We start from the raw sequence: 14383 nt of genomic DNA, 5'->3' as shown, positions 1-14383 counted from the left end.
TATTATATAACCTTGAGGAATAGTGGCTGCCTTTGCCTCAATGATCTCATTGAAAACTGGGGATAACACACTCTCTAAAATCTAACATATAAATTTTATAACACTCTGATAAAAATAATAGTACTCTGAAAAGTCTAAAATGCAATACAGGAATAATTTTTGAACCAGTAGTAAGTAGCACCAAGTCTCTTCTCTTGACAAGCTTGTAACCTAATGGGAGACTTAAAGGAATCAAGCCAAATAAATTAAAACTTGAAGATTGAGCTGAGGTGTGAAAACCAGGAGGAAAAAGTTGTTTTTATGCATGGAACAACTTAGGAAAAGACTTAGTCATAGAAGTCAGGGTGCAATAGAGTACAGAAAAACAATGACAACTGGCTAGTGGGATAAGGTAAAACATGACAGTGATGGGAAATCATCAAATGGCTTCCCCTGGTAAAGGAGCTCTGAAGATAACAACTGAAAACTGATTTGTATAAAACTATTCCTATCTGGAATTTGGCTAAAAATAATATAGGGTGGGAGGGAAGGAGAAGAAGTAGTAAATGAAACAAGACCACCTATGATAACTGTTGACAATGGAGAATGAGTAAATAGGGGTTCATAATACTACTGTGTTCTTTTGTATAAGTTTGATATGTTCCATAATGAAAAGTATACAAGCAAATAAAAAAAAAAAAATGAAACTGACCCAGAGAATGGAAACTAGATGTTAGTTAAATAATAATAAATTACCCTAACAGGCACACAAAGTGATAGCTTGGAAAGATTCAGGGCAACTCATGCTAGATGGGTATAGAGGCAAATGGAAAATCAGTTATCTGTGCCAGACCACCATAGACAATAGACTATTTTTAAGTATTTTTAAGTTTTTTTTTTTTTTTTCAGAAAATTTCCCAATTGATATTCCAGGCCATGGTTATCCAAACTAGAGGAATAAGATAACTTCTTAACTCTAAGTATCTAGCGACTCCAAAGTATTTTCTCATTTTCACTGCCTCTATCCTAACCTTATGCAAGCTTAAGTAGAGGATGGGTAGGTGAGTTACGGAAGCTGTACCAATTTCTGAAGTAATTAAGGAGGCAAAAAAAAAAAAAAAAGAGAGAGAGAGAATTTATGACATAGTTTTAGCACTGGCTCCATTACTACTTTCTTCTGAAGTTCATATAGCTTCCCAGTACTGCTTTTGTCTGACCAATTAGAAAACAACGCTTTATCAACAACTTAGAGTCCTTAACAATATATATAATCAATTCAATAGCATCTACTCTCTATGGACTTCATGGTGTTTCTTTCCTTTATCTCATAGGACCCAGTTAAAGCTCACACCACTGGCTTTCCCTTCATTCCTTAAGGCCCCAAAAGTCTTGAATCATATAACACCCTATATCAGCCACCAATCGGTGATAACTATACCATCACACACAGAATATTTGAGTAGATGGTTACTAGGATATCAAAAAATAAGTTACCTTGATTCAAATATTTTATTACCAGAGTTTACTATCAAACATTCGATCTATTTCTTTTCTATTACAAAGGTACAACAGTTTAACCATATAATGAGCTAAAGGTGTCTGTGGACAAGCTTGATAACCTAATCAACACATGGCAACCTCTAATTAATTTAAAATGACTTTTGGAATATAATTTATCTAGACAGAGGAGATGCCTGTAAGTTTGCAGGTAAACTTTGCCTGATTCTCTTTACCTCACCTCTACCAACCAGTGGAAACAAAAAACGATGAAATATATATACTATCACCATATGTGCTCACACATTACCAGCACTTCCTAATTCTAGATCTCAGACTAGAACTTTCTCTGAGTTTATTTGTTCAATAATCTGAAATGACATATTTGACCAAATAGTTATTATAGGGTTTGGTGAAGTGTTGGACAAAGTTAGCAACAACTAAAATTTTACTGGGCAATGTTATACTAGGCAGTGCTACTATGGCTTAATACAATGGATTTACTATTAAAGTAAAACTTCTATAAAGACAAAAATACATTAAAACTCACACAGCAAAAGAAAATACTTACAGAAATAAATACAAGATCAGCTTCTTTAATGGCATCATCAATATTGGTAGAAAAAAAAAGATTTTTTCCTCGACAGGATTCTACCACTTCTTTTAGTCCTGGCTAAAAAGAAAAAGAGTTGTACATACTGTTTACTAATCATATAAAATAACCTAATAGTATAGAATCACATGTGTTAAAAGCAGAAGTTTATACTGTAATTTAAAGGCCTAGACTTGCTCTCAAATAATACCTCTGTAGGAAAATTAAAGACATATACCGAAGGCTGTAAATGTACACTGTGTAACATTACTAAATAAAGCAAAATTAAACTTACCATAATTAAAGCAGTAGCTCACTTTAATGCTGTGTCTTTGTTTACCATATACCTGATTGTTTCATAAGTTAATAATTAACTCTGAGTATCAACATGATTATCAGAAAAGTCAATGTCTTCTGTGATTTCAAACAAATGCTGAATTTTGCATTATCATTATGAATATAGGTTTTTACTCCCCAAGAATTTAGATCATACAACTACTTATGAAAGTCAATATTTACACATACATAAACATCTATTTTTTTCTAAGTCCCTATTGTAAGAAAAACATTCTAATGAAAATTTTGTTTACCCATACAATTTAACAGGAAATATAGTAATATTAAGAATATTAAGCTGTGCAACACCACCTAAGAAATAGTCTTGCAAAAATAAAACAAACAAACAAAATATCAGGTCTAAATCTAATCAGACCAGTCCAATCAGCAAAATCCAGACCAAAAATTTCTACAGGATAAACAACCTGGTTTCTGCAACAAATAAAGAGAAAGAGAGGGAGAGATTAAAATATCTTCATGGAGCTTGCACTACTCTTCTGGCTTTTGGTTCACCTTCTCTGAAATATTCTTCATTCTTTATGGTATTTCCTCCTACACCCACCATCCAACATTATAGAATTTTCCAGAGTTCTATCCTTGACTCTGTTCTTTCTACAACTTCTTCTTGGGAGAGCTCAGCTTCACTGATTTTTAACTACTACCTGCATAATCTTAACTTTACATCTCCAGCCCTGAATTCTTTGCCTAAACTTTTGATATATATATATCTATATCCCCTGAGCACCTCTATTTGGACATCCTAAAGCCTCTATAACTAAATAAAACAGTCCCCTGAGCACCTCTATTTGGACATCCTAAAGCCTCTATAACTAAATAAAACCAAATAGAATTTACCATTTCATCTCCTACCACCCTCCACAACACCCTGCATTCTTGATATCAATAAATGACACGATCATACACCCATCATCCCAACTGGAAACTTGGATATCATTTGAGATTCCTTCCCCTCCTTCATCCTTCTTATATCATCTACTATGAAGTCCTACCATTTCTCCTTCTAAATATTTCTCTAGTATAGTGAATCTCAGAGTGAACAGAGTAAAGGCGGAAACATTCTCAAAGAGGCTATATACTTGAAAGAGCACATTAAATATTATAATTATATATTAGTTATCATTTCTCTATCAGTGGCCATGAGTCACCAAGAGGGAATTCCTAACATGAAAAAGCAATGCCACAGATTTTTATAATATCTTTGAAAACATATCTATTTGATTGTATATTTAAAAATGCATTATAGGATACAGATTTACAGGAGAAAGTTGACTGCAAATATCTCCAGGGTTGCTCTGGAAATAAAAATATTTCTTTTCATTCTCCAAGGTAGGTCAGTATAAAATTACAACTAGTAACAATATATATATTACTCAATAAAGCAATTCAGAAAGTCAGCATGAACTCTGCCATTTTATTTTTAAACCTGCCATTCATTTTTCTTCTTTATAGTTATTTCTGTTTTACATCACTAACATGGCCAAGGAAATGTGCAGGATTAGTCACATTTACGACATAAAGAATAAATATGGAACAAAGACCTAACACATCTTTGAAAATGAATAATCGGGTCATACAGTTCGTTTCCTCAAGTTTTTTTTTTTTCTTAAACAACCTTATAGAAATCTTTTTAATTTTTATTTATAAATTTAAGGTATCTTTTAACAACTGACGTCTAAGAAAGACACATGAAAATTATAAGCCTAAAGTCATCTACTTGCTAAGAGGAAAATCATTCTACTTGCTAAGAAGATTTCTCTTAGAATTTTAAAGTAGCAGTGCCCTGTTTTCAACCTCCAAAGCCAGCTGATTTGGGGGAAAAGATTCCATCACTTCCTTTATAGGCTACACCAAATAGGGTAGAACTAAAACAGCTGTCTATATTATCATCATCTAATTTTCATAGTAAAAGCAAGGTGAAAGTAAGACTTTAGAAACCAAGTAATTAACCATCTATTTAACGAATAACCATTAAGTCAAGCCAATGCAATTAAGGGATTTCAGTTTTGAGAACTCACACACTGCTTTTAATGAGCAGTGTTAGCTAGACTTTCAAATCTTTTATATTCTATTTAGAGAAATTTAAAGAAAAAATTTATGTATAAAAAAAGTGTGAAACAACTAGAAATACTTTTGTTTCTTTCTTTATAAAGGGCAGGTTATTGAGAAAAAAGCAAGATATAAAAAATTAATCATTTTAGATTTTAAATCTCTTAATATAACCCAAATGGATTCAATGTCAACATACAATACACTTTTAAATTTAAAGCACTGAAGTCTTAGGAGGAGCTTCAGATTTCAAATAATGGAAACAGTAATATCAATAATAAGAATCTGGCTGAATAAGAACCTGGCCAGGGAATATGCCCGACCAATTAATTTTTTGTTTTCTCCAAGAAAAATGTATAATTCTAAATATTACAGATGGTGTATACTTTTTTTTTTAGTACAAGACACTCTTTGGTAGTACAGAAAAGTACATATACATTAGTATAAAAAATGTATAGCTCAATTTTCACAAGTGAATACACTTGTGTAACAACTAACCATCAAGAGTTAGAATATTAACGGTAAATCAGAGCTGTAATGTGCCCTCTCCTAGCCACTACCACCCTTCAAATTACCATCATGCTGAATTAGATTAGTTTATCTATTTTTGAACTTTATACAAATGGAATTATACAATAGGTGTTATTTTGTGTCGAGAACATACTACTTTTGTGAGAATTTAACCATATTCTTGTATGCAGTAGTTTTACTGATTTTTTTGTAGTTACGTATTTTAACAGCTTATATGCAATATTCATATATAAAAAACTTTAAGTGCTCTTCTACAATTTGAAAATCTAAAGAATTCAAAATTAAGACATTTGATATTTGGTAAAAGATTTACAAAATGTGTATATTCTGTCATGAAAACTCCACAGTTGGAAAAAAATATAAACAGGAGATATGAAAAATTTATGTAAGCAATAGCTTCGTTCATACCATGCAATTAAAATTACATTAATCAAGATGCACAAATTTTGTAGGTTCTCAACTGAAGGATTTTTTTTTTCCTGCAGAATCCTTAAAACCTGTGGGACTTAATATTTGTTAGCCTTTCTACTGAGAGGAAAATTATATATAACAGTGATGAAAAAGATTAACACACCAGTTGTCTATTATGAATCATTTCAACTTCACTCAACAATAGCCGAAACTCTTTTCTCATGTTTTTGTTTGTTTTCCTGATAAAGTTGTGCTACCTGACTATTGACTAGACTGTTTGGATTTGGTTCATCCAGCAGAGACTGAATTGATGTTAAGATAGAAGATACATCATATGTTGGACTTCATTCTGAAGAATATCTAAACATATGCTATCACCAGCATACATAGTTGGATGATATATTTTGGATAAGCACTTAATAGTTGGTAGTTTATTTGAATATTCTTCAGAAAATTTCATTACTTGTTTTAAAGCACCATCTTCAAAGAGTGTCCCTTCTGGTCAAAATATAACTGCATTCTACTGCATGTTGTTTTCAGATGATGTGCCACTGACACCAATGGTGAGTCCTGTTGCAACCGCTTGAAATCCCACATGAGCCTCCTCTGGGTGGGAGTCAACTCATGCCCCTGAAAGACTCACTGATTTTCAATGCAGCATAATATTTTATTGCAGGATTTAAACTATAATTTATGTATCCATTCTACTGATGATGAATATTTAGGTTGTTTTCCATTTGGGGTTATTATGAATAGCACTGTTAATACCTGTCTTTTGGTACACAGATGTATGCATTTCTGTTGGATATACAGTTTAGGAGTGGAATTCCTGTGTCATGGGCTATACATAGTTTTAGCTTTAGTAGATACTGTCAAATGGTATATGCAAAACAGCTGTACCAATTTACATTCTTACCAGCAGTATATAAAATTCCAATTATTCTAAATCTTTGTCAATATTTGGTATTGTCAGTAGTAATAATTTTAGCCATTCTGATAGGTGCCCTTTGTTTTTTAAGACTAGAGTATACTGCTGGCAGAATTAGTTACTGAATACAAATATGGCTTACAGCATATTTGTCCATAACACTGTATATCTAAATTTTTTCACTTAATTTCTAACCAGTTGCAGTCATAAATTTTTACATCAATAGTAAATTATTTAACAGAAACAGTAAGAAAACAAGAAGCATAAGAAACAAAGAGTTGCTTAATATAGTTTACCTCATAAATAGGAAGCATAGGAGAGTTCCATGCATTAATTCTTGATTCATTGACATCAACAACCGTTACCCTGATTTCAGGGCACATCTGAGCTATGACACTACATGTGGGTCCACCAACATAGCCTGCACCAATGCAACAGATCTTCTTAATTTCAAACATCATTATACTAAAAGGGAAACAGAAAGATTATTCCATTAAAAACAGAAAATTTAAAGAAATCACATTGCACATCCATCACTTGATAAGAATGTCAGGTGACAGCTATCTGGAAAGATTTTCTACATTGACACTCATTAAGATTTATGAAAATAGTGATAAAAAATAACATTCCAACTGGATGACCTAGCCTGTTCTCGGCCGCACTAGCATGAAACATGGAAAAAATTACAGTAACTGATATTACTGGAGAAGAGCCACAGGATTATAATGACACAATATTTAGAAAATCATGAAGCAAAATAAAACCTTACTTATGCCCCTAATACACTAGGGCAACTTTGATGAAGGAAAGTTCAAGGGTGAACATACTAGTGCAAATCTTGCTTCAATAAATACTGGTATACAAAAGGTCAGCCTTGAGACAAGTTTAGATTAATACGACAAATATTAAGATTAGTTTCATAGTCCAAAATTGGCCTCTGAGAGTATATTCCCCACCCAATCTGACTTCAGCAGTTTATTTTCAGGTATTTGGCAATGATCTTAAACTCGATTTCAAAGGTAAAGGAAAGTAATGTCTGTAGTTACCAAAGCTGTCACACAGATTTTGATAGGTTTTCAAAAGCCATTAGGTAAACTGATTCACACTAATCAAAATTATAAAAAACAAATTTATACATAAGAATGTCAGTTTATTCATTATAATGAGAACAAAATTTTGTGAAACTTATCAAGTTCTTAGAATTTTAGTACTTTCCAAGTCCTAATTCATGGATTCCAAAGAAAATAAAAATGGTAGTCAGAGAGTTTAAGAGTTTATTAGTAACTCCTGCATAGATCAGAGAAGGCACTCTGGAAGGTTCATCCTATTATGAAAAAAAGATACACAAAGCATGTAATTAAGATGATCCAAATACCTTCGGTCTGAATCTGTATTAATCAAACAATGTTCTAATCTTCATTGTTTCTCTGGGTATATTTCCGTGCTAGAGGAGAATGAGCTAATCAACCCATATAAGTATCCTGGTCTGTATTAATAAACAATCTGGCTTATAAATTGATCTTTATTGGTCATTATTAGCAGATATCAACTCACAGAGTTTGATGTCTAATGACTTTTTTAAACTATAAAAAGAAACAGAATTTTATTTAAACAGTATATGAGTAGAATTTGGAATCTAACAATTCTATAAAAGAAAGCAATATTCTTAGTGATATACATCAAGAAATTTTTAAATTTATTTTTTTGTTTTGAATAGGTAATACATTCATATGGCTCAAAAATTCAATCTGTATAACAAGGTCTATACACTAAGAAGCCTCACACCTACCCCATCTCTATCTACTTTGCTATCCCCTACTTTGCTTCCACAAGCAACCCCTTTAGTAGTATCATGTGTATCCTTCCAGTGTTTTCAATACAAGTAAATAGATATGTATTAATAATCCTTTCTTTCTAAATTCAACAGGTAGAATACCATATATACTATCAACATTTGGCTTTTTTCACTTAAGGTATTCTGAAGACCTGTTCATTTCCTCTCCTCTTTCTTATTTTCTAAGTGTGGATGTACTTACCAGGAAATAGTAAAACCATGCTAAATCTGATAGAGTCTCTCCTTAGTAATCTAAACAAGTAGGTAAAGAGTTCCCTACTATCACTTGTATAGCCATAAAAATATGATATTCCTATTAAACATTTAGAACTCCAAAATTCGCCCCAGCAAAAATACAAAATTTACTTTGGCAACCATCCATCTTTCATTTTTTCTTACCCTTTACTTTTCAGTTTGCCCTTTATCACTCTCCGGGCCTCACGTGCCCTACATGCTGGGAGAAAGAGAAACTGCACAGGAGGAAAACACTGCATTGGGATTGCTAAGTGGTTAAAGTTCAAGGGAATGTTCTGAAAAGCTCACAACTGTGAAAGGAACACTTGAGCCTGGAGCAGGCGTACCAAAGATGTAAGATGTATCTCTAGCATTCATTCACTGCTGCTGTTCCCTCCTCTATAATAGAAAAGGCTTGGTATCAGGTTTCCAAAAAAATACTTCAGGCCTTTTCCCTTCTTCACTTTCATGAAAAATTAATATTCCCAACTGAAGTGTGGGCATAGCAGAGGCTTTGGCCATAGAAAAATATAGGTCCTGACACTTAAGTATTTAACCATTTATGTAGGAAATAATTCCATCGCAAACATTGCAATACCTTACTATATGTAACTGTCACTACTGTCCTGTGTATCGTGGATACAATAGTGAACATGGCGGATACCATTCCTAACTTTACATAGTTGTATTCTAGTAGGAATGCACACAAACAAAATAATGGCAGTTGTGATAAATTCCACATAAAGAAAATAAACATATTGGAGGAGCGGCTGTCTGTGATGAAAAGACTACTTTAGTTAGGGTAGTTAAAGAAGGACTCTGAGAAGGTGACTTTTAAACTGACTTAAAGACGCAAAGGAGTTAGTTGCACCCAGGTAATATGGTTAAATTATACAAAGCAATATAATAGGTTGTCAAAATGAGTGTTACAGTTGAAAAGGAAAAAAAATCAAAATAATAAGGCATCTACATCTAGGCAAAGGCAGAATCTAAGGTTGGCCTAAAGAATGAGTAGGATATAGAAAGAAAAGGTAAGTGGGGGAGGGCATTCCAGATGAGAAGGGAATAAATAAGGACTTACATATGGAAATGAGTCTAGGAAATTTAACTTTGGATGGTGAATACATGATTCAGTATACATATGATGTATTACTGAATGTACACTTGCAACCTGTATACTTTTATTAATCAATGTCACCCTAATAAATTTAATTTTAAAAAAGAAATAGGAAAAACAATAGAAGAAATGAGTCTAAAGAAGTGAGATCTGCCTAGTTGGGCCAAAAAATTGGTATTAAGAAAAATTGAGTGGCAATAATTGTCTCCTAGGGTGGAAATAAATTGAAAGTGGGTCTTGGATGCCCCTTTCAGGAAAGCATAACAGTAACAATACATGAGGCTATAATTTAATACTATAGGGTAACTTACATGTAGCTGAAAATAACCTAAAAACCGATGGCATTAATAGTGTAGCTAAAATCTAACAAACACTACTGAAGGGGAAAAAAAAAAGGAGGGGATTGGCAAAGGGAATGATCAGCCTGAAAAGAGAGAGTTAAGAATAACAGTGTTTATTGTCTAGAGAAGAGTGGCACAGAATTTAGAAGTCAAAAATATTCAAGTTTCAGAGAGATGGGGCAAGAATAGCCTTTCCTGATGCTTGGATTTCATATTCCCCAATGATTCCATGCTGCCTTATGAATTCAGATTCCCAGGAACCATAACACTAACAAGGGATGGCCTGGATTTGATACACAAGTATTTCAGGCACTGGAATAAAATCTCCCTACAGTGAGAGCAAAGTTCCATTCTAGTGTATTCATCAGTCTTTTATGAGTATAATCATTATAAGCTGACATTTACAGCGTCATTAACTCTGGGTCCATGGGGGGAATCTACCTTCCAGATACGCAAGGCTAAAGATCAAGTCCTGAAATATGATGAACTTGAAAAACTACCACACACTGTAACACCTTTACTAGACAGCTAGCCAACTTCTCTCTCTAATTAAAACCAGTATATCTATACCATGCTCATGGCCAAAGCAATCTATAGATTCAATGCAATCCCTATCAAAATACCAATGGCATTTTTCAGAGAACTAGAATAGTCCTAAAATTTATATGGAACCACAAAAGATCCCAAATAGCCACAGGAATATTGAGCAAGAACAAAGTTGGAGGTATCATATAACCTGATATCAAACTATACTATAAGAGTAATCAAAACAGCATGGTACTGGCTAAAAACAGATACATTGATCAATGGAACAGAATAGAGAGCCCAGAAATAAATCCACATCTATACACTCATTTAATATATGACAAAAAATGCACAAATATACAATGGAGTAAAGACAGTCTCTTTAATAAATGATGTTGGGAAAATTAGACAGACATACGCAAAAAAAGTGAAAAGACCACCCTCTTACACCAGATACAAGAATAGACTCAAAATGGATTTAAGACTTAAATGCAAGACCCGAAACCATAAAACTTCTGGAAGAAAACATAGGCAGTAAACTCTGATATTGCTATGAGCAATTTATTTTCGGATACAGCTCCTTGGGCAAGTGAAACAAAAGAAAAAATAAACAACTGGGACTACATCAAACTAAAAAGTTTTTGCACAGCAAAGGAAATCAACAACAAAACGAAAAGACAATCTACTGAATGGGAGAAGATATTTGTTTTATGATACATCTGACAAGGGGTTAATATCTAAAATAAATAAAGAACTCATATAACTCAACACAACAACAACAACAAAAAGAACCAACCAATTAAAAAATGGGCAAAAGAGCTAATAGATATTTCTCCGAAGAGGAAATACAGATGAAAATACATATGAAAAGATGCTCAACATAATTAATCATCAGAGAAATCCAATTAAAACCACACTTGGTGGAATTATAAATTGGTATAGTCACTGTGGAAAACAATCTGGAGGTTCCTGAAAAAATTAAAAATGGATCTACCTTTTGACCCAGCAATTGTACTTCTGGGTATTTATCCAAAGAAAACCGAAAAAATAATTTGCAAAAATATGCACCCCTATGATCATGGCAGCATTATTCACAATAGCTAAGATATGGAAGCAACCTAAATGCCCATAGACAGGTGATTGGATAAAGAAATTATGGTTCATATATACAATGGAATATTACTCAGCCATAAAAAAATGAAATCCTACCATTTGCAATGACATGGACGGACCTAGAGGTTATTATGCTGAGTGAAATAAGTCAGATAGAGAAAGACAAATACCATATGACTTCATTTATATGTAGAATCTAAGGAGCAAAAAGAACAAACGACTAGAAAACAGACTCAAACACAGAGGACAATCTGGTGATTGCCAGAGAAGAGGGAGGTTGGGGAGCTAGGAGAAAGGGATGAAGGGTCAAAGAAGTACAAATTAGTAGTTAAGAGTTGATCACAAGGGTGGGGAGTATGGCCTAGGGAATGCAGTCAGCAGTAATGTAATGGCAATGTGTAGAGGCAGAGGGGTGATAGAGGGGGGATCATTTAAGAAACTATATAAATGTCTAACCAATGTACTGTATACTTGAAACTAACAGTAAAAAAATGCTTAGAAAATAAAACAGTATATCTAGAATACCTAAAATCTGATATCTCAAAGTATTTTTGGACCCGAGGCTCTTGGGGGTTATCACTTAATTCCATAGCCAAGAGGTTATTAGGGCAGACTATGCCCTCAATCTCGAGCAGAACAGGTTCTGCTAAAATTCTTAATAAACATGGATTGAATGTCTACATGAGGCAACTTGGGCTCAAGAAGTTCATAGTTTAATAATGTGCTCCCAGGCTAACAGTTCTTATCTGCTGCTGCTCACCTCACCACCTAGAACAGTGGGCTCTCAATAAATATTAATTGAATGAATGAGTAACTCTCCATAAGGGACTATCTTTTTGAGATGAAGCCTGGTTGATATGTGAATATATTTAGTTCAGATAGCTAATCCTAGTATTTTTGTAGAGATTGTCCAGAATCTCATCATCCTCTCTTCAGCAGTTACTTTTTATCCACTTTGATTGCCAGACTGTATTCAGCTTACCTTACAGCAGCTAGGGTAAACTACTGAGAGCAAGTGAACCTATATTATAGAACTGCATGTGGATATCCCTGCATTGCTATTTCATGAGAAGTATGGCTTGTAGATGACAATGGAAAATTTACAGAAGGAGCTAAATTTACAATTTGTGCAAGCCCAAATAAATTATCACTTAGAAGTTTCAATAAAATCATTAATAAGCATGATACAGTGTTGGTGATATATTTTCCCCAACACTGATGTCTTCTGATTTCATTTTCTATCTACTTCTATGTACCCTCTGACCCTCTCTACTGTGCTGTCAGGGAAATAGGAATGTTTGCTTACTTTAAAAGTCAGTTTGAAATGAGTTTTTACCTCTGTATTTTGGGAAAGTCACAAAAAAACATGCCATTCCAAAACTACTCTTCATTTAAATTTTTATAAATTCAGATCAGTATTTCAATCTAGAAGATATGGCTAACAAATACCCCTCTTCAGTATACTCTGCATACCCCATAGCTAAAGAAATGGATGTCGTAGCTAGATATATCTATTTCATGAATCATTTAATCATTTCCAAAAATTAAACATTAACAGATGCCTGACCCAGGAAAAATAATCAGTGAGAGGTTGTTAATGTTTTAGCTAAAAGATATCATATAAACTGTAGAAATAGCAAAAGAGAGAATTGAATATGCTTATTAGTTAAAGATTTTATGTTAGAGAAAGAAATGCGGCAATGAGAAAAGAAATGAGATCCTTTCAGTCAGGGTTGTCTACCACTTACCTTGAACTAAATGCTGGATACAACCAAACACATCTCAGAACAGACAGTAAAGCTCTTTCATTTACAGAAAACCCCCGGAAGAAACAGACCAGACTACTGTTCTCTATTTCTTAGAGGATATGAAGAAACTCAAAGACTCTCTGTGTCTTTGAGGGCAGTCAGTGGACAGCTGCTCCCCTGTATATTGGTGGAAAGCTCCCTACCCGTGAATTCCTCTTTTCTATATACCAGAATTCTCAAACGTTCTCAATCATTTTCCTATATAAGAGGATTCAAGCTCTCACACAAACACGATCTCCTAGAGCACCCAAGAAAAGCCTTCTCTAACGTGAAATGAAACAATCATACAGTGGTGACCAACAATGGATTCCAGGCCAGCCCAGATGTGACGACGGAATGTCTTAGGATTTCGCCCTCGAAAGGGTTTTCTGCCTTCGTATTCGCTTTAGTTTCTTAAGAAGTGACACGAGGAAAGAGGTAGACCTCCAGGTGATCAGACCTTACACAAACAAAGATTATGACTCTAAGACCAAAATGGGGTCCCTAACCAGAAGACCGCTTCCTGCAGTGGACGTTCGGCTGAGGCGCCGGGAAAATCTCATTTATTTTAAGTCAGAAAGTGTAAAATAGCAGATAGAGATGCGGCTGGAAGACTCGAGAGTCTTCAACATAAAGCCTAACCTATCCCATCCCCAGGGCAAAAGATCCAAAAGGCGATTCCCGCTCAGAGTCCAAAAGAGGAGGTGAGGGTCGTGAGATGGGAAGCCCGGGACCAAGCACAGGGGAAGCTACCCGGAGCAGCGCGCACACCCCGGCTGCGCTCCCTCCACATGCTGACGGAACCCCTCAATATCCCGATCTCGCGGCGGGGCCAGCGGGAGAAAGGTGCCTACCCACTAGCAAGCACCGAGCGCGGCTCCCACTCCTTTCCGGACCGCTTGGACAGCTCCTTCCTTTGGGCCGCGATCCTGCGCTCCGCCAGATCTCCTCTCACCTCGTCCCGAGTTCCGGGGCCGGGCCCATATTTAAAGGCTTCTGCCCCGGAGGGCGGAGGCTTCATTCCTCCGTAGCCAGACCTTCCCAGACCTTTCCTTCGGTCCAAACCCTGCCCCTCCTCCCGCCACAGTAGG

At 34.8% G+C, this 14383-nt stretch overlaps 1 protein-coding gene and 1 pseudogene across 2 annotated transcripts in view; both read right to left on the bottom strand.

The window, feature by feature from the left end:
- UGDH (UDP-glucose 6-dehydrogenase) overlaps positions 1 to 14383 on the bottom strand; it is a 23947-nt gene extending 9564 nt beyond the window's left edge. Inside the window, exons 1-3 of one of the 2 annotated variants that reach the window (XM_036228037.1) lie at positions 14147 to 14383; positions 6638 to 6806; positions 2048 to 2149 (exon numbers count right to left, since the gene is read on the bottom strand). In XM_036228037.1, coding sequence (XP_036083930.1) covers positions 2048 to 2149; positions 6638 to 6806; positions 14147 to 14313 — 438 coding nt within the window. In that variant the 5' untranslated portion in view covers positions 14314 to 14383. The remainder of the gene's footprint in view (positions 1 to 2047; positions 2150 to 6637; positions 6807 to 14146) is intronic. The other variant, XM_016119970.2, reaches the window with a different exon arrangement.
- Positions 2156 to 6498, bottom strand: LOC107497755 (annotated as a pseudogene).

Source organism: Rousettus aegyptiacus, unplaced genomic scaffold (assembly GCF_014176215.1).
Source record: "Rousettus aegyptiacus isolate mRouAeg1 unplaced genomic scaffold, mRouAeg1.p scaffold_m13_p_10, whole genome shotgun sequence".
NCBI classification, from domain to species: domain Eukaryota; kingdom Metazoa; phylum Chordata; class Mammalia; order Chiroptera; family Pteropodidae; genus Rousettus; species Rousettus aegyptiacus.
The sequence above is the reverse complement of the archived record's forward strand: the minus strand, read 5'-3'. Positions and strand labels throughout refer to the sequence as shown.